This window comes from Meleagris gallopavo, chromosome 2 (assembly GCF_905368555.1).
Source record: "Meleagris gallopavo chromosome 2, MGAL_WU_HG_1.1, whole genome shotgun sequence".
NCBI classification, from domain to species: domain Eukaryota; kingdom Metazoa; phylum Chordata; class Aves; order Galliformes; family Phasianidae; genus Meleagris; species Meleagris gallopavo.
In genome coordinates this window covers 54,475,007-54,493,017 of record NC_139405.1, presented here as the reverse complement: position 1 = coordinate 54,493,017, position 18,011 = coordinate 54,475,007, and the positions used below count along the sequence as shown (strand labels likewise).

At 38.2% G+C, this 18,011-nt stretch overlaps 1 protein-coding gene across 1 annotated transcript; it reads right to left on the bottom strand.

Annotated features, from left to right (window-relative positions):
- Positions 1 to 3,235: 3,235 nt before the first annotated feature.
- MTFR2 (mitochondrial fission regulator 2) lies at positions 3,236 to 13,883 on the bottom strand. The gene is made up of 8 exons (XM_003204179.5): positions 13,727 to 13,883; positions 13,444 to 13,569; positions 12,967 to 13,071; positions 12,621 to 12,745; positions 8,747 to 8,964; positions 7,302 to 7,602; positions 4,815 to 5,001; positions 3,236 to 4,061 (listed from the first exon to the last, which is right to left on the bottom strand). Exons 1-8 carry the CDS (start codon positions 13,787 to 13,789, stop codon positions 3,963 to 3,965), a joined length of 1,224 nt encoding a protein of 407 aa, XP_003204227.3. The 5' UTR covers positions 13,790 to 13,883; the 3' UTR covers positions 3,236 to 3,962.
- Between the last annotated feature and the right edge of the window lie 4,128 nt (positions 13,884 to 18,011).

The following is an 18,011-nucleotide window of genomic DNA, read 5'->3' as shown; positions in this document are numbered from 1 at the left end:
CAGAAACAGAAAATCTGAAGGAGAGAGTGACCAGGGGAGATGGTCTGACTGTGATAATGTAGGAAGAAATACTGAGATGACAGGAGGTAGGTCAATTGTCTGAATGGAATGTAACTACAATATATGTATTCCATACAACATGTAATGATGCTGAACACAAGCAGTAGGCAACAAAGGAAAATAATTTAGTACCTTTATGAAGAAACTACAATGGTTTCATTGCTAAGTTATACTAACTTATGCAAGTAGAGCAAAGGTAAAACCAAATAAAAAGCACATACTTGCTTTGAGTAAATTTTACCCATTAACAAAGATTTTCAGTTTTCAAAACCAAAAAGAAACAAAAGCATAGGCTATAAAAAAGAAAAGATAGTATGAGCCATACCATATCTTCAGAAACAAGAATGAGTTTGTTCATTTAAAGCTCAAAATCACAAAAATCAAGAACTTTGTTGGGACTTAAGTATCTTATAGTCTTATAATATAAATCTTTTAATTACCATTTAGGGTCTATGAAGATGATTATGAAAGTTCACCTTAGGTTCAAAAGCTTCACATATTTTCTGTATCTGGCAATAATTTTCCTAAACAAGGGGAAAGAATGAGCTGTATGCTGACATGTGAGCAGGAATGTAAGATGGTAGGCACTAACACTGGAAAAAAAAAAAAAAAAAAAAAAAAAAAGATAAAAAAATACATGCATGTGAAAAACTGCATAGTTTTATAGTCTTGGACCTTGCTAGCTTTCCATTTTAGAGGTTTGTCATTAAAACTAAGAGAACCAGCGAGCTTCTATGGCTGTATTGAAGTACTAAACATATTTCAGTTTACATCAGTTCTTTTCAAAAACCTTAGCACAATTGTCAAGACATTCCACTGAAGTTAGTTAATCTTGTATAAAGGGTAGCTTATTCTAATTGTGATTTTGTGAAAAGTTACTAATAGGCTATTTTGAATAATGTTTCTTTTAATAACAAATTCATTTACAAAAGGAATGAATTTCTTGTAAAATCTCAATATTTAAACAAAGAAAACAAACTTCTCTTCATTAATATCATTTAAACTATACGTAAGACTGTACATAACAGTACACTCTCCATGCCAAGCTGTATAGTATCATAAATGTACATGCCTTAGAGGAAAAAAATATAAATATGAAGAACAATGTTGTTCAGAAGAAAAAGAGCTGTATTTTCTCCCTGAGAGTTTTAAAAATAAGGTTTTACATCTTAAAACAGCTCTTTAATTGAAAAAATACTAAATTTAGTAATTGCAAATTACTAAATCAAATCATTCCACTAACTTAGGATAAGAAGAATGTCAAATTTTCATTTATTTTTCTCATCCCACAGGGATACTGCCCATGTTGACCACCAGAAAAATTCAGTAAGGCTTAGCTTTTCCTATTTGTCTTTTAGAGAAGCAATGACATTCTGTTAAGTATTAGAACCAATTCTGCAAACTACTCAAATTTCATACAAGCATGGTTTAAATAATCACACACAATTCATAGATCACTTTGATAAACCCAGAAGGTAATACAGATGTGGCTGAAGCCTGCTGGAACATTCTCCTGAGTTTTCTCACCTTCTCCTAGGAATATAGGAGTTGTATTGCCACTGAGCAAATAAAGGTTTTTCATAGGTCAAGAGGGCACAGAATCTTCTTCCAGAGGATCGAGTTGCTTCAAAGCTGTTGATAAGATGTTCCAGTAAAAGAAAATAAGATGACAAAGCTAAATCTCACAAATTCTGAAAGGGAAAAAAATCTCCTCTGCAACTGGGACTAACATTTTCATTTTAGACTGTGACATCCAACATTTTACAACTTCTTACTACTGAAAACTGTCAGAAGTTATTAGAATGCCTCCCCCAAATTCTCAAGGTATATCACAGTTCCTTGCCTTATCTAATTAACTGGAACAAGAAACAAAATCTGTTCACACGTGAAACTGTTACACTGCTGGAAAGAAAAACAAAACAAAACACAGGGTCCATGACTTTTCTCCCGCCTCCAAGTAAGCAAATCAACTATACAAACTATTATAGTATTATAGCAAAATTCACGGTACATCAACCTAAAACTCAGAGCTAGTACCTAGTAGTCTGGAGAGCCAAACAGCTCACTAACATTTGTAGATGCTTCTGAAGGTTGAAACTAGGTGGCTGTTTAAGAGAAACCGTGGAGAAAAGTCTTTTCTAAAACAAGGAGAATCCACTTTCAAATCCAAACTTCCAACTGGGAACTGCAACAGAAATAGAAGATTTATAGCCAGAGCTTCCCAATTAACTCAGCTTCTCACTGCAGGAATTCCACCTCCACATTTGTCAGTCTCAACAGAACAGTCATAAATCCAGAGATCCCCTGGATCTATGAATGCTAACATAACAAAACAGGTAACTTGCTCAGTATCTGAAGTGTGAAGAAGTGAAGCAAAAGAGATCTCTTTCACAAGCTTTACACATAACAGGACCCACTTGCTCTCACATTCTCTTCTGCAGGCACTCATGGATTTCTTTCACTGTTGCTCCCTACTTTATCAGAGCAGCAGACAAAAGACAACTAGAACTTTGATAGCAGAGGTAAAGTTTACTAAGCAGAGGGCCAGGCTGCTTGTTCTGTGTGGATTTCATAGCAACTTATGTAGAGAATGTAGCAAATACATATTTTAGAAGCAAACAGAAAGGGAATGTCTGGCTGTTATGGACTGTGAAAAGAACGAGACAATATGATGAAATTCAACAATTAGTAAAAATAGGGAAAAAACATCTTGAAAAAATTATTTAAGAAACAAATAGCTCCATAAGCTCCAATTTTAGTCAAAATATAACTTTTGAAATTAAACCGAAGTATGGAATTTGAACAGCAAATTCTAACAACTCAGATCAGACTGGGCAGTAACAGAGAATCCAAATGCCACTGTACTCCGTGCAGGTGGGAAATGGGAAATAGAAGATGCACAAGAACATACAATGGATACAGCTCACAGTTCAATCGATATAAAGTTTGTCTAATAATCCAGATGCATAAAACCAAAAGATTAAGCAAAGGCAGCTATTTCAAACAGTAGATCACAACAAATTTGTAAATTAGGAACTCCCAGTATTCTGACAAGAAAAGTGTAAGCACTCTTTAAAGTAATTTTAGATGATACAACCTAAGAAGTTGTCTAATATGGTCAGCTCTTCAGATACAAATCAGTCTGCAAGACAGAAATGTCACTACTACACATGTACACGATACAAAGGAAATTTTATTGTATACACTCTGAACAAAGACTTCATACAGAGAAGCCAGTGATAGAAATAACACAGGTCTTATTTATACACAGAAGTTAGACTACATGTTAATAGATCCCTCTGAAAGTCTTTTTTTTTTTTTGTGAAGACAAATCCCTCATATTACAAGCATCTAACAGCCTGCAGTGTGCTTAGAATAAGACAAAGCTTCACAAATAAAAGTTTCTCCATAGATGCAAAATAAATTGAAATATTATTTGCATATGAAATATACGGAGCTGTACCAACAAACTGCAAAGAAAACCAGAGGAAACTATACTACAGTGTTAGCTACCATCAGCTGTATAGAATCAGCTATATATAATACACTCCAAACAAAAGTTTACACTGTTTCATTATTTACACTCAGCTGCAGAGACAGCACACACCACAGCTGCCACACCAATAATTACATTTCTTTCACACATTTATTTCCTTTATTTCCCAGATTTAAGACACAACGTCCCACAATAACAAGATACTTTTTTTGGCTGTGTGCTTCTCATAAAGCATCAGATTCACAAGTTCAGTTGCTGGGAAACTAAGAGGCAATTTCACGTGCCTACAATCCAAACTTCAACAGCATAAGACAGAGACATTCTAGAACACATTACAGCAGTTTCACAAAGCAGCACTGCCACTTACACACAATACCAAGTTTCAGCAGAAGTCTCCCTTCATCAGTTAAATATGAGGTCTCACTTTCCACATTGATACTTGTTTAACTTTGTCAGTTCTTACAAGGCTAGTATTTGCATTTGTCTTCAGGCTGCAACGTCCAACCTAGGAAAAACAGGGGCAGCATTAAGTAAAATTATACCCAAGACAACCAAATGAGAAGTTTACAATAAAGACAGTTTAAAGATGTTCTGTACTCTTAACCTAGGAAGAATAAGAGAGTAAACCCGTGAAATTACTTTAAGCACATTTATTCTTCAGAATACTCGTGGGTAAACAATTAGAATAAGCATATTCATCATACTAATCTTGCAGTTAAGCCTCTGCTTTAACCGAAAGAGCCCATCTTTCTTTATCTACTCCTGAACATGCTAGCACTCCAGTCCCTCTTCCAGGGCTTTATAAATTCAGCTGCTAGATCTGGAACGAAAGATGATCCATAAATAAGCTCTTCCCGGATCTCACTTCTATCTTCCCATCTAGAATCAGGTATGCTAGCCATGCAAAGCAGTAATCTACAATATAAGACTGGCTGTTTGGTTTAAACAAGTTTCTAGCTGTCTGTATTTTCTCATGTGCTCTGCAACGACATTCAGAATCTTTATTCAGAATAAAGATGCAGAGTTTGTAGAAATGATGCTACCACAAGAGAAATGCTAAACCAAAATCTTTCATTTTCATCTTTGAACACACAGCAAGTTTAGACAGACTTCTTGTAAAATTAGTTAATTAATAGGCTTACTAAATACACAGTTTCTACGCGCGAATAACTACTAATTACCATCAAGCAAATGTCCATACCTCAAAAAACCACATGCTACATTTTTCAAGATATGAAAAACTTACATAAAAACATACCAGTGGGATTTCTGGACTAGAAAATGGGGAACTATCAAAAGATCTGTTTTCTTTCTCCAGTGAATCATCCTCATCTTCATACTTATGTGCAAATTTCTGTTTTAGTGCATGAGTCAGTAGAGCAACTGGATCCCAATCTGAGCTTCTCCTTTTTTTTGGTTTAGACACAGGAGTACCTCCAGGTGACCTATAAAGAAAATGTTTTATTGCCTGCCCATAATTATGTACTTAGTTATCTAAAATCCCAAGACACGACTTTTATATACTCCCTGTCCTATCCTAGGTCACACAAATAATGCTGCTCACATTATTTTCAGCAATTCACCAAATAGGACTACTAACAGTACACTTAAGAACTTGTCAGCCAGACTGTTAGCTCAAAAATGCTGCTCCTTAAAGAAAAGTGACAGTAAATCAATCAAGTAGTGAGGTAATGGATTAAAAGAAAAAAATAAAAGTATGGTTTTTATAACACGTTACATTTCATAGCTATTTTTAAGCATATTACTGGGAAATGCCCACTATGTTGAAAAAGGTTATGAAATATTTTGATATAAACTTCACTAAGAAATCTAGAAAAAAAAAAAAAGAGAGAACTTACACAATTTCTCAGAGCAATCATATTTAAAGAAAAATACCACCTCTTTTAAGTAAATATGCATCCAGATGAAAATAAAGTCCCACTTATAAACCACACTTGAACTCCCTTCATACATTACTCACCACTCCCACCAGGGAGTGACCCAGGAGGTGCTCAAGAAACATTTAGATGTTGTACTGAGAGACATGGTTTAGTGAGAAATATTGGTGACAAGTGGATGGTTGGACTGGATGATCTTAGAAGTCATTTCCAACCTTGGTGATTCTATGATTATTAAAGGAAATTCATCAAATTTGGCACAAAGGTTTCTAAGAGATTTTCCATCCAACTGAGGACCTAAGCATCCAAATATGAAAATGTTTATAGTCAAAAATTAGAAAACTTGTTCCCATCAAATCCAAAATTGAAAGATGGCAAAAAGACACCAGATCTAAAGAGCACCTAGCACCCCAGTGCCAACATAAATATAGAAATTAGTGACTAGTTCAATAAATTAAGTCATAAAAGGCCATGCTAACTACTGAGATATTTGAAACAAATCTCTAAGTACTCACACTTTAGCCTAGTAAAGCGCTATTTCCAGATAAGTGAATTGTTCCTAAAGCACACCGACAGTGTAACTCTGACAGTTACAGACAACGTGATTTTATCATGAAACCTGGAAGGACAGAGTTCACCCTTCATATACAATCAAGCTGTTGGAGCACTTGCCCACTGTGTAATGTGATGCTCAGGTGGTAGAAGCAGGGATCCTCAAGCTCTCAGCTCTGGAGAACAAAGGCCTACTCTTCCCATTAAACTGCTGTCAGACTGCTGCCTGACAGGCTGGACAACAACGTAAGCCCAAAGGTAGGAGGAAGGACGGCAGATATAAATTTCTCGTTAACTTCTACCTCCAGAAGTCAAATAGATGCCTAAATCCAGGAGCACTTCAGATACACACCTATCAGTTCCTCTATGCCCCTGCTCAACATGATGATCGTTCAAACTGTAATTATAAGCATTTCACTTCTCACCTTCTTCTTTCACACAACATGAAATTATATAGAAGAAAACACACAAGGGGTGCCCTGAAAGTAATGCCTCCTATTTTATGAAACTGGCCCACAGTGGGGATTGCTGGCAGTATGGCAGTACAGCCTGAACTTTACTGCCAATATTCTCTTATTCGTTACATATTCAATTGCTCTTGTATACTTTTTTTTTAAACTCCAGAAGTTCAGACAACCGACAACTTCTATCACATCTAAGAAAGCAGACCAACACTGACACAAAGACATGTTACAGGCTTTAGTAAAGAAATTTTGTAACCTGTCAACAGAGCTTAAAATCAAAATAGTAGACCATGAAAAGTATTATAATACAACTGCACTATTTAAATTCATGAAGCATCTTCAATAAGACACAGAATGTATTTAACGGTTCAAAGGAAAGACCAGAATATTTTTGTTAAGTTAGTTCCCAGTGTTTCCCAAAAGATACGTCCTTTCACAGCAAATGTAAAAAGTTTACTTTTCAAAGCACTTTCCAGAACCCTGTGTGCAACTTCGTAAGTTATTTTCAAATAGACTCAGTCTTGAAACAAAAGACACACACACACACACACACACACACACACCAAAGAATCAAACAACCTGAGATTTCTATACTAACGTAGGACAGTAGTTTTAAAAGTTGTGATGTTCAGCATTTTTAAATTGATCTAAAAGCTGCACCATGAGTACCTTACACTCCAGTCCAAGAACTTAAACATTATAAACTTCAGTTTGTCAGTAATAGCTGCTTGTTAAATTGATGTTTCATCTTGGTGTTCTCTGCTGCTGCTTTAGCTGCTGTGATGACTGCACAGCCTTGGATAATTCAGGTATGCATTCAATTCAACCTACCTTTCGATAGCACGCAACTGAACTTTGTTTAGATCTTTCAAAACATCCATCATGCTAGGAATGTTCTTCATCCTCTGGGGATCAGCACTATCACCTGTAGTTGAAGCACTCTTTCTTGCAGCACGACGTTGTTTTATAAGTTCAACTGCTGAATTACTAGCATCAACACCAGATGGTGCAGCAGAAGGAAGTGGGGGAGGAGAAGGAATTGCAAAGTGATTGTGAGAGACAGACAATGGCGTAGAAGTCATGGTTGGCACTGGGTAAGATCCGTCTGGAATGCTGAATGTTCTAAAGGGTTCTGAATGCAGTCATAAAAGAAAAAGAGGGATTTTATTTTTAACAGTCAGTACTATCTTAGCAATTAACAACATTAAACCTGAGTCATCCTAGACATTGCTTAAGCCCAGATAAGACAACCCTCCCTGTTAAAGCACTTTCTTACACAACTCACGTATCATACCACAGAAGAAAATAATTACACTTAAAACCAAGAACAATTTTTGTTTTAAACACATAGATTAAGCATGCATGAAATAACAGAACTGAGGTGGTTTGGGCTGCTCCAATTTTCTCCATTTATATCTTTGATCTTTGCACTAGATTAATCAGGAACCTGAAGCGGAAGGCACCCCACAGCTACATACAGTTCATTCTCAGTGGTCTGAAGGTGACAATAAACCAAATAAAGCATCAGCAAAGAAAATAAAAAATATAAAACAGATTACAAAACTGTAATCAGAACACTAAGGAGAAGTGTCAGCAGAACTAAGCTGAAGGATAAGTGGCCTCAAAACTGTTTAAGTTCACTTGGCGCAGTACTCACTACACAAACATAAATCACAATTAGTCCCAATGCTTTAACAGCCACAGTGGAGTCAGTGTACAAGGCAAGCAGGATCTCAAAACATTTAAGGGAAAAATCAGAAGACTGAAGCTCATATTAGAGAATAACTATCTTTGATGCTCCAAAGATAGTTGGGCATCTACTTGGAGCACTTGTTTATCTTAAATCCTGAACCTGACTTCCTCAGAATATTTTAACCATTATTTGATAACTTGTCAGAAGCTGTACGTAAGTATAAAGTTAAAATTATTATTTTTTACAACAGTAACTGGTGGTTTATTACTAGTGCTGTTACCAAGTTCTTTCACAAACATGAAAATGAATATGGACATCATGTAGGATCAACTGCATTTGAAATTGGCAAGCAAGCCACAAAAAGTTGAAGGGTGGAGAGGCTGGGGAAGAAAAATTTTTAAAAAGTAATAAATAAACAAGCCACAGCAGCAATACAAGCATCACAAAACAAATAGTACATTCATAAATGTTGTTGGGTGTAAGTAACTCCAAGTAAAGAAATTAGAGATATTCTATACCAATCTCAGAGGCATGGCAATCCATGAAGAAGATTCCTAAGGTAGAAAAAAACAGAAAGGCTTACGTGATGGTAGGCTTCCCAATGTCTGTGCTGCAACAATTGCGGCGATCTGAGTACGAAGAAAGGTTAGCTCATCTTCGAGCGCAGAAATTTTCCGGAGTGCTGCATGATCAACAAGACTGTCTTTCTGTGTACTGGTTTTTGAAACACTTGGTATGGAATCGATAGATGGATGTAAGTCGTGATAAGCTGTACTTTTTTCTTTTCTCCAAAATTCAGTCCTAGAAAGGAATAAAAGACAGTTTAAAAGGTTCAGCCAGCAAAAGAAATCTCAAGACTCCACATCTGTCCAAGCAAGTTATCATCATTCTGCAAGACATAAAATTTGCAAACTATTTAAGAAAATGTTCAGCTGATCATAACTTAAAAAGTGTTTTAAATCTTCATCAGTTAAAGGAACATAATAATCCTTGAACAGTCATAATCAAAATAGATAGTTTACTTGGGGATAAATTATACAAGGCTGTAGTGCAGGACTGAGCTGCTACTATTCCATCTGACTGTGCTGCCTCTCCCTTTTCCCTGCATGAAACAATAGATACAGAAGGTAGGAAGAATCAGCAATAATCTCTTCAAAACGACTTCACACGTTTTAGTCATTTATCAAACTCTGCAAGATGAACACTGTAAGCAGCAAAGAACTTGTAATCTTTCAGAAAGTACACTAGAGGATAATCATAAATTTTAATGCTTACCAAATAAGAACCTTATCTCTTTTAAGCTGTACACGTAACACAAATGCATTAGAGAATTGTGCTACAGCTCTTGTGTTTCAACTTTAAAAGTTATTTCAAGTCAGGGCCTGCAGAAATAACTTTAAATTACAGAATGAGCGTAAACTCAAACTATCAGAATGAGACAATGAAATGAAGAAATTAAATTTACTTTATTCCAAATTCATTAAATATTCACTGAAACAAAACCAGACCATTCTCCTTACATCCATCATCCTTTTACTTAAAACCAGACCTGCAACATTGTTTTCTGATTTGTGAAAATGTAAATTTTCACATTTTTGTAAATGTGAGAATTTCATACTAGGTCAGAAGGAAGAGATATCCATTACACCTGACCTTGAAAAACATCTCATAAAGCCAGGAGAGGAGGAGGAAGAACAGAAACAACAGAAAAATGAAGTGTGTTGGATCTGAGTTAGACAAGCTAAAGAGCAGCACACTCAAGATAAAACAGGATACACAGTTCCTTTTCACAATACTCTTACTCTTTTAGTATTTTGCAAGTGCTTCAAAACAACTTTGGTAGTTCAAAGGTAACAGAAGAACCCAAAGATGAAAAACAAATATATTACAACTTCTATAGTATAAAGTGTGTTATCTGAATTTACTAGGGTCTTGAAATTTCAGTACCAGCAAGCAGTAAACAAAGATAACAGAAAAACAGATGTCAGAAAAACAGTATAAAGCTCAATTACACTCTAGAATGTAGAGATGGATACAGAAGTATCCACATTTAAATCTTGCTTCTGACTCCTCCTCTGACTTTGAACAGATCCTATATAAGGAACAGTAAGCCAACTTCCTATTTTTTTTCTCTAGAGGAATAGAAAAGGGATGGGGGGAAGACTTGTATACCATCTGTTTGCAAATTTCAGAATAATTTGTCATCTTATAGTACTTACATTTTATCAACGTACAAAATTTCTTTCAGCATGTTATTAAAGAACTAAAGAGTTAAAACTCTTTAGTGATATCTCAGAGAGCAAAAAAAGACTTCTTGAAGTACATTAAAGGCAAGAGGAGGCCTAATGAAAATATTGGACAGCTACTGGATGAAGCCAGTTGTTTGACAGAGATTATGAAAAGGCTAATATTAATGATAGACCTTGTATTGCCCAGTCCTATGAGCTGGAAGACCGCGACTGCAAATTTCCATTTGTCGACATAAAATGTTAAGGAACCAGTTCTATCAGTCAAATGTTTCTAAGCCCATTGAGTTTGATAGGATTCAGCCAAAAGTACTGAGGAAGTTAGGAGATGTTATAGCTGGGCCTCTCTGTCAGCAATCTTGGGAATCCAGGGATGTCTCTGCTGACAGGCATCTAGACAACTATATCCCAATTCACAAGAAGGGCACAAAAGTCAACCTTGGAAATTACAGACATGTTAGTTTAACTTTAGTGCTTGCAGAGATTTTGGAGAGAGAGATTATCCCAGCACTACTAAAAGACACTTAAAAGATAATGTAATAATCTGGCCCAGCCAACACGGCTCCACAAAGGAAAAGTCCTGTCTTGCTAATTTGATATCCTTCTACAACATCACCTCCCTAAGTAGAAGAGGAGAAGGCAGTGGATTTAATTTTCCTAGACCTTAGTGAGACTTTTGATATGGCTCCACAGTAGCGTTCTGTACAAATCATCCAACAGTGAGGTGAACAAGTACACAATACAATGGGTGAAGAACTGGCTGAACGATAGGCCTCAGAGGGTTGTAATCACTGGGAATATATCTAGCTGACAGCTAGTTGCTCTTGCCATTCTCCAAGGTTCAATTTTGAGGCCAGCTCTATTCAGTCTATTTTTCAGTCATCTGGATACAGGAGTTCAACGCATCTTTAGTAAACTTGTTGATGATACTGAAGTAGGAGGTGCTATTCACTTTCTTAAGGGATGAGAAGTATGGCTGAGGTATCTAGATAAACTGGAGAGCTGAGCAATCATCAATAGCACAAAACTTAAAAAGAACAAATACCAGATCCTTCAGTTGGGGTAATGTCAGACAGATACGTATATACTGGGAGAGCTGGCTGGAGAGCTGCAGAGCAGAAAGGGGCCTGGGGTGCTGGTGACAGCAGGCTCAACACAAGCCAGCAGACAAGAGGGCAAACAACATTTTGGGATGCATTAAACACAGCACAACCAGCCAGCCAAAAGAGGTGATTCTCCCTCCATATTTCAGTGGTAGAGTAGCCTCACCTGGAACACTGTGTGAAGCTCTGGGCTCTACAATTTAAAAAGGTATATTAAGGTCCTTGAAAGCATCCAGAGGAAGGCAACAAAGCTGAACAGAGGGCGGGAAGATATGTCCGGTGAGGAGAGGCTGAGGACACTGGGTTTGTTAAGACTGCAGAAAAGGAGGTTAGGGGTGACCTCATTGATCTTTACAACTTTACAAAGAGGGAAAGTTGAGAGAAAGGTCAAAATCTTTTCTCCTTGGTATCAGTGATGGGACACACGGCAACAGCTAAAAAAAGCGTCATTGGAGGTTCAGACTAGAGAGTAGGAAAGTCCTCATTACCAAGAGAGTAGTTTTGCACTGGAAGAGGCTTCCTAGAGAGGCAGTTGATGCTCTGTGCCTGTTCGTGTTTAGAGGGCATTTGGATAATGCTCTCAATGATATGCTTTAACTTCTAGTCAGCCTTGAAGTAGTCTGATAGCTGGAGTTGGTGATTTTTATAGATCCCTCTCAACTGAAACAATTCTACGTTCTTCAGTCCATTAAAGTAACAAACTTCACACATACAGCACTGTAGCAATCAGATACAAAGGAGACATTTAAACATTTTTTCTGCATTTTCTCCTTTACAATGTTTATCAAAACATTTGTGAACTAAGATATCAACAAGAAACATCTTATGCTTTGTTGCAACATGTTTCTCTTAAACTTCTGCCCCTACAAAATACTTCTTGAGTAAAAACATGAGTCAAAAACTAATTTATCTGATACGCCATTAGGAGGAAAGACAGCACTCAGCACTAGAAATCTTTCAGATAAAAATATTCTACACAGGAAGCACTTCTGATGAAAAGTTTGCAGGCTTGGTTTAACTGGAACCCTGAGAAAGCTTGGAGACAAGAACAAAAGACAAACGTTTATGCTATTACTCCTTTCAATGCATAGATTTTACCTCTACTTACCTAAATCTAGCAAATGGTTGTCCTTCCTCATGTGCTACCCATAGGACATCAGCAAGTGATGGAGCTACAGGAGTTGGAACCACGCTTTGTTCATCATGATCCAATGGACTCGGGTGATGAACAAACTAAGACAAAAATATGCATAGAAAAACTGGACTTAGTGCACACTAACAATTTTGCCTCAGCAAAAAAGTTTTAAATAGTGCTGTAAGCGTATTGAGAAAGTGAACTTAAGGGATGTGAAGTATCAGTTAAACCTACTAAAAAGATCAAGAAAGCTATCGCTGCCTTTAGGAATTAGAAGATGTAAGCAGTTGAAGTTTAAGTATAACCATAAATTGCTTACTTGAAAATAAGGTCTCGGGTAGGGCTGTAAGGAAAGAATTGTCCCAAGTCTACGAACAACACTTCGAGTAGATCCATATTCCTTTCTTTGGCAAACAGATATGACCTAAAAACAAGAATACCGTATAATAGAGGGACCAAAATTGAAGCCCATTGTTTTTATATTAAAGGATATTAAAGGGCGCAACATTCTATGCTATTAAGGGCAATGCAGTCAGATTAACGCAATCTTCCCACACCTTTCTCAAGCTGAAGGTTCTAGAAGCTTTAGCAGCCTGCTTCCAAAACTACATGCAGACAGCCTGCCCCAGCATGTATCGGAAGCACAAAGGCCATCGAGGAACGCAGCAGGTACATCGCATCATTAGCAAGATTCTGAGCTACCGAATGAAAAGCAGCACATTTTTGAGCAACCAGACGCATCTGCGTGGCTCGCAGGAAAACCTCTCAGTAAAGAAGCAACACAGGCATACCGTACCTTAGCCTGGTACCTCCGTAACGCCGCACACAGCTGTTGGACGCTCCCTCCCGACGGGACCACTGAGGAGAGGCGCGCTCCGACCGCACGGCCGCCGCCCAGCACGCGAGTTTCCAGGAAGGCGGCCTGTCGGCGAAGCACCGAATGCAGACAGGAGAACCAGGGAACGGCCCGAAGTCCCAGGTAGCTCCGCACCAACGGAACGGATCCCCGGGTGCCTCCCGCCGGCACGCTCCTCCCCTCCTCCCCCAGGCAGCGCTCCCTCTCCTCGCCCAGCTCTCACCTGCTCGGGCGGCCAGCCCAGGTACTCCAGCAGGCGCCGCAGGAGGTGCAGCAGCAGCACCATGGCGGCACCGCGAGGCGGAGGGAGCCCCGGGCCGGCACCCCGCGTGCCTCGAGCCCCAGCTGGCGGCACCTATCAGCGAACGGGGGCGGGACGGAAAGGAAGTCTCACCAATAGAGAGACGGCACCGCTCAGCACAGCCAACGGAGGGCCGGGGGCGGGCCGCTCCCGCGGGGCGCGTCGGGAGGGGGCAGTTTGAATGCCGCCGGCACGGCGGTTTGAATGCCGCCGCTGCCATTGTTTGCGCCCTGAACGGGCACCGCGGCGGCTGAGGAGGAACCTCCTCCACCAGCAGGAGCCTGTCCGAGGTGTACGGCTGGTGGGCAGCGAGCCGCGTCTGGTTTAGCTTTGGGAGGATGGGGCCTGAAAGAAGGTCTTAACATCCTCCTTGGACATCACAGCTGTGCACAAAGCCTCCAGCTTGCTTTGCATCTCTAATCCCTGCTGCTAAAGGCAGGCAAGCAGCATCCAACTTTTATAAGAGGACAACGTGAATGCTTGTCTTCTTGCGCGCTCAAGTGAAACAGGGAATAATAACAACTTTTAAAAGTCTGCCTTCCTATGATGATAAAAAGTCACATTAATTTCAGGATAGTTGAGGTAAAGTTGCTTTGTCTTTGGCCACCATAAAACAACGTAGTGTCTCTCCCAGGACCCAAAGGAAGCAAAAAGCACAAAAAAGGACTTCTGTCCTCACTCTGGAATGTCAAGTATTCAGCTCCTTAGGTAATTAAGCAATAGTCCTCGAACTTTTCAGCTTCCATGAGAGGTCCTTTCAGCTAAACAGTCCACAAACACAGTAAGTAACTTGGTGCAGCAAAGTGATGTAGGGTATTTTTAAGAGAAAAGGAACGTGGAGCATGTGCAATAATAGTACGCTATACTCATGAACAAAGGAAACTCCTTATGGCAGCAGGACTTGACTGGGTGACAGCCGTTCAGCTGCTAACCACTATTACAGAGGGTATGCCACATCCATACATAAAAGCTGCATCCCACTGGGAAAAATTAATGCACTCCAGTTGAGAAGAGTCCCCAGCACAGTAATATCTATGCCACCCTGAAGCGTCCAATTAACTACATTTGCCCATTAATTCTAACTGCGTTGAAAAAGTCTGTGGTTTTCTCACTGGGCAGATGAACCAATGAGTCAAATAAATAAACTATGTTTTAGATCTGCATGCAGTTAATCTTTTGACTTGTTCAAGAAAACTACAGCAAGTTCAAGAAAGGACATACGATATTATCACATCAACAGACAAAACTAGATTACTAAAAGTCAGTACAATATGCAAAGCTTTTTTTTTTTTTTTAAATCTGACCAAGACTTGAGTAGTACTGTCTCATTACTTCAAACCAGATCTTGAGCAACAGCAGAACCATGGAAATTTTTCTCCAGCTGTGTAGTTATTGTTCTATCTGTTCAGAATTCTGACTCTCAAAGAGCAGCTTGCACTGTTGTCAATAATACTAGTGTCAAAGTTGTCAAAAAGTTGAGATAAATTGCTAATTACAGGGCATCATCTTTATTCATGTTTACAAGTGTGTCTCAGTAACAGCTCCTAAATGTAAACCTATCCTGAAACACTTGGGTGGAATGCAACTGCTATAGCCTTCTCATGCAGTTACTATTGTGGCTGTTATTCGTAACTTGTAATGTGGATTGATCTTGAGACAAAATACAGAGGAAATAGGACTTACAAGTTGGTATTTAGAAAACTGTGCAACAGTATTTGCCTTCAGAAAACACATTTACCCACTGCTCCATCATCTCCTTACCGAAGGAGGGTAAGGGTCCACAGAGCTGGAAAAAGACAGGTATCTCAAACATAAGTGCACAATGGAGGTGATTTTAGTTTAACTGCATCATCATCATCAGTAACTGCTTTGGAACTGCAGGTTTCAGTAGGGAAGTGGTACTTGCTAACTTGAATCATTTATTTCTATGCAATTCTAAAGAGCACAGATGTGACCTGCTTCATCTACTTACAAAAGGATTTTGTGAAAAGACAGCTTTAATAAATGAAGAGTGATGTGGGGCTTACAAATTGATGCCTTCGGAGACAAAAGAAAGTGACAACTCTTCTGCATACTCACTAAATGCCAACACAGCAAAGCTAATGCAGGAAAGGTTTCACTGTTATGTAGGTGTTTGTTTTTACTGTTATGCTACTGATTGTTTCTGGAAAGTAAGAGGATGTGAGACTTAATTCTAAATTGAGAAAATGAACAACTGCATACTGTCTAGACCAGCTGCTGCAATTTATTTTCCTATAAAAATGAATGTTTGATTTCCTCTGAACTGTGTACCATGAAGAGATGAAGTAGATTCAGGAACTCTTGTATTGCTGGAGAGCAACAAGTTAGAATGAATAACTTAATTTAAAATGTAATTGAATATCTGATACAGGAAGGAAGCTTGAACCCTCCTCCTTCTGCCCAGGATCTGTCAATGACAGTCTCTAGCTTTCAACAAGAGAAATACAGAATACACTAAATACTTCCAATTCACTTGTCGTACAACTACTTCAGCAGATCTGAGAACTTCAAAGCACATTCTCCTTATTAATTCCAACACAACTGTGAAAATTCACTACTTAATATACTGAAGGACTAGACAGTATGGTAAATGCTTAATTTTAAAGTCAAGAAAAAGTCTGAGCTCAATTTAGCTTCTACTTCTTACAGATCTCTGAAGGACTGCAACTTGCATCTTTCATTGTCTGAAATGAAGCACTCAAACTTACAGCTGTCACTGTCTCTCCTGTAAGTAAGAAATTATGTTTATTAAAAAATGCACTCAAGTTAAGTGGAATTTTAAAAAAAGGATTTTTATAACCTAACCTACAGATACGTCTAAAGGTAAGGCTGCGTAACAATCAAGTGCCATTATCAAAGCAATCTGTACTAGATTACCCTGCACATTCAATGAAGCAGAAAACTTAGGCAAGAACTACTTTTCCTTAAAAAAAAAAAAAAACAAAAAAAAACCCACCCCACACCACAACAGGTCATCACACAATCCAGCTTCAACTTGAGGTAGATGATGCAGACTATCTCTTCTGAGGTTATGATAGTAAAGTTTGGTCCTATTCGTTAGTTTCAGATAGATATAGTGCTCCCATTAAGATAGCCTCTGACACTGTATACCAGTTTATTGTTCTGCTCATTTTCTTGCTTCTAATTAGTATGCACAAGTTACATGCAAGATTTACTTCGAAAAATAATCAGTTCACATTTCAAATGGTTATTAAAAGATGCACTGTACACACAAAAGCAGGTTTTACAAAAAGGGTAGTCTGCCTAAACTTCCTAAAATGTAAGGCAGAAATTATCTTTTAGTACCTACCACTGAAGGGCAAATATTAATCCTATTTCCCTTTCTACACAGATGCTGGTACAGCAGTGCAATCTGAAATCCATTTTCTTCAAATACAGTTAGAATGCTGTTTTTTTGCCTTCTATTATTTAGCATGGATAGGTCAGATGGTTAATCACTAACAAAGCTAGTAGGAGAGCAATGTATTTAGGACAAATAGATTTTCATTTTAAAAGCACTTTTTTTTTTTTAAATACTGTAGACTGACTCCTATGCTTTAACTGCAATACTGAAAGGGCACAACTATTCAGAAAAATCAGTGTGAAAGACTAACTCATTTCTCACACCCTCTGCTAACAGCTTTTATCAAGTTACAACTTCAGACTTACACACTGGATAAAGTGGAATACTAAGAGCATGTATTTCCAGGGCATGGTAACAGAATACTTCACATAATCATTTAGTATATCCCGAGTATTTTTACTGATTCAAATTTTAATGTAACTTGCTTTATGTATTTTCAGGGGAATGTGTTGGGTTGGTGTGTGTTTGTTTTCCCTCCAAGATCTCACTTAAGGCTGCTGACGTGATAGAAAACTTAAAGACTTTCTCTTGCCAGATCACTTACCTGAAGAGGGGATTCCATATAAAAAAAGTAAAGAGGCAATTTAACAAATTGAAATCAAGACTGATATAAATGCAGCACTGATACTGCCATCAGTTTCTTAACTAAAATGTGGAAGATTAAGCTACTGTCTTAAAGCTGAAACTATAATCCTTGTTGACCCTGAAAATGCCACCCCTAATTATGGACAGCACCTTTATCTCGCAGTGATTTAAACTACAGGTTTAAAAAACCTCAAACATAGTACTATGTTACCCTTGACAAGGGAAGTGTCTTTTGAT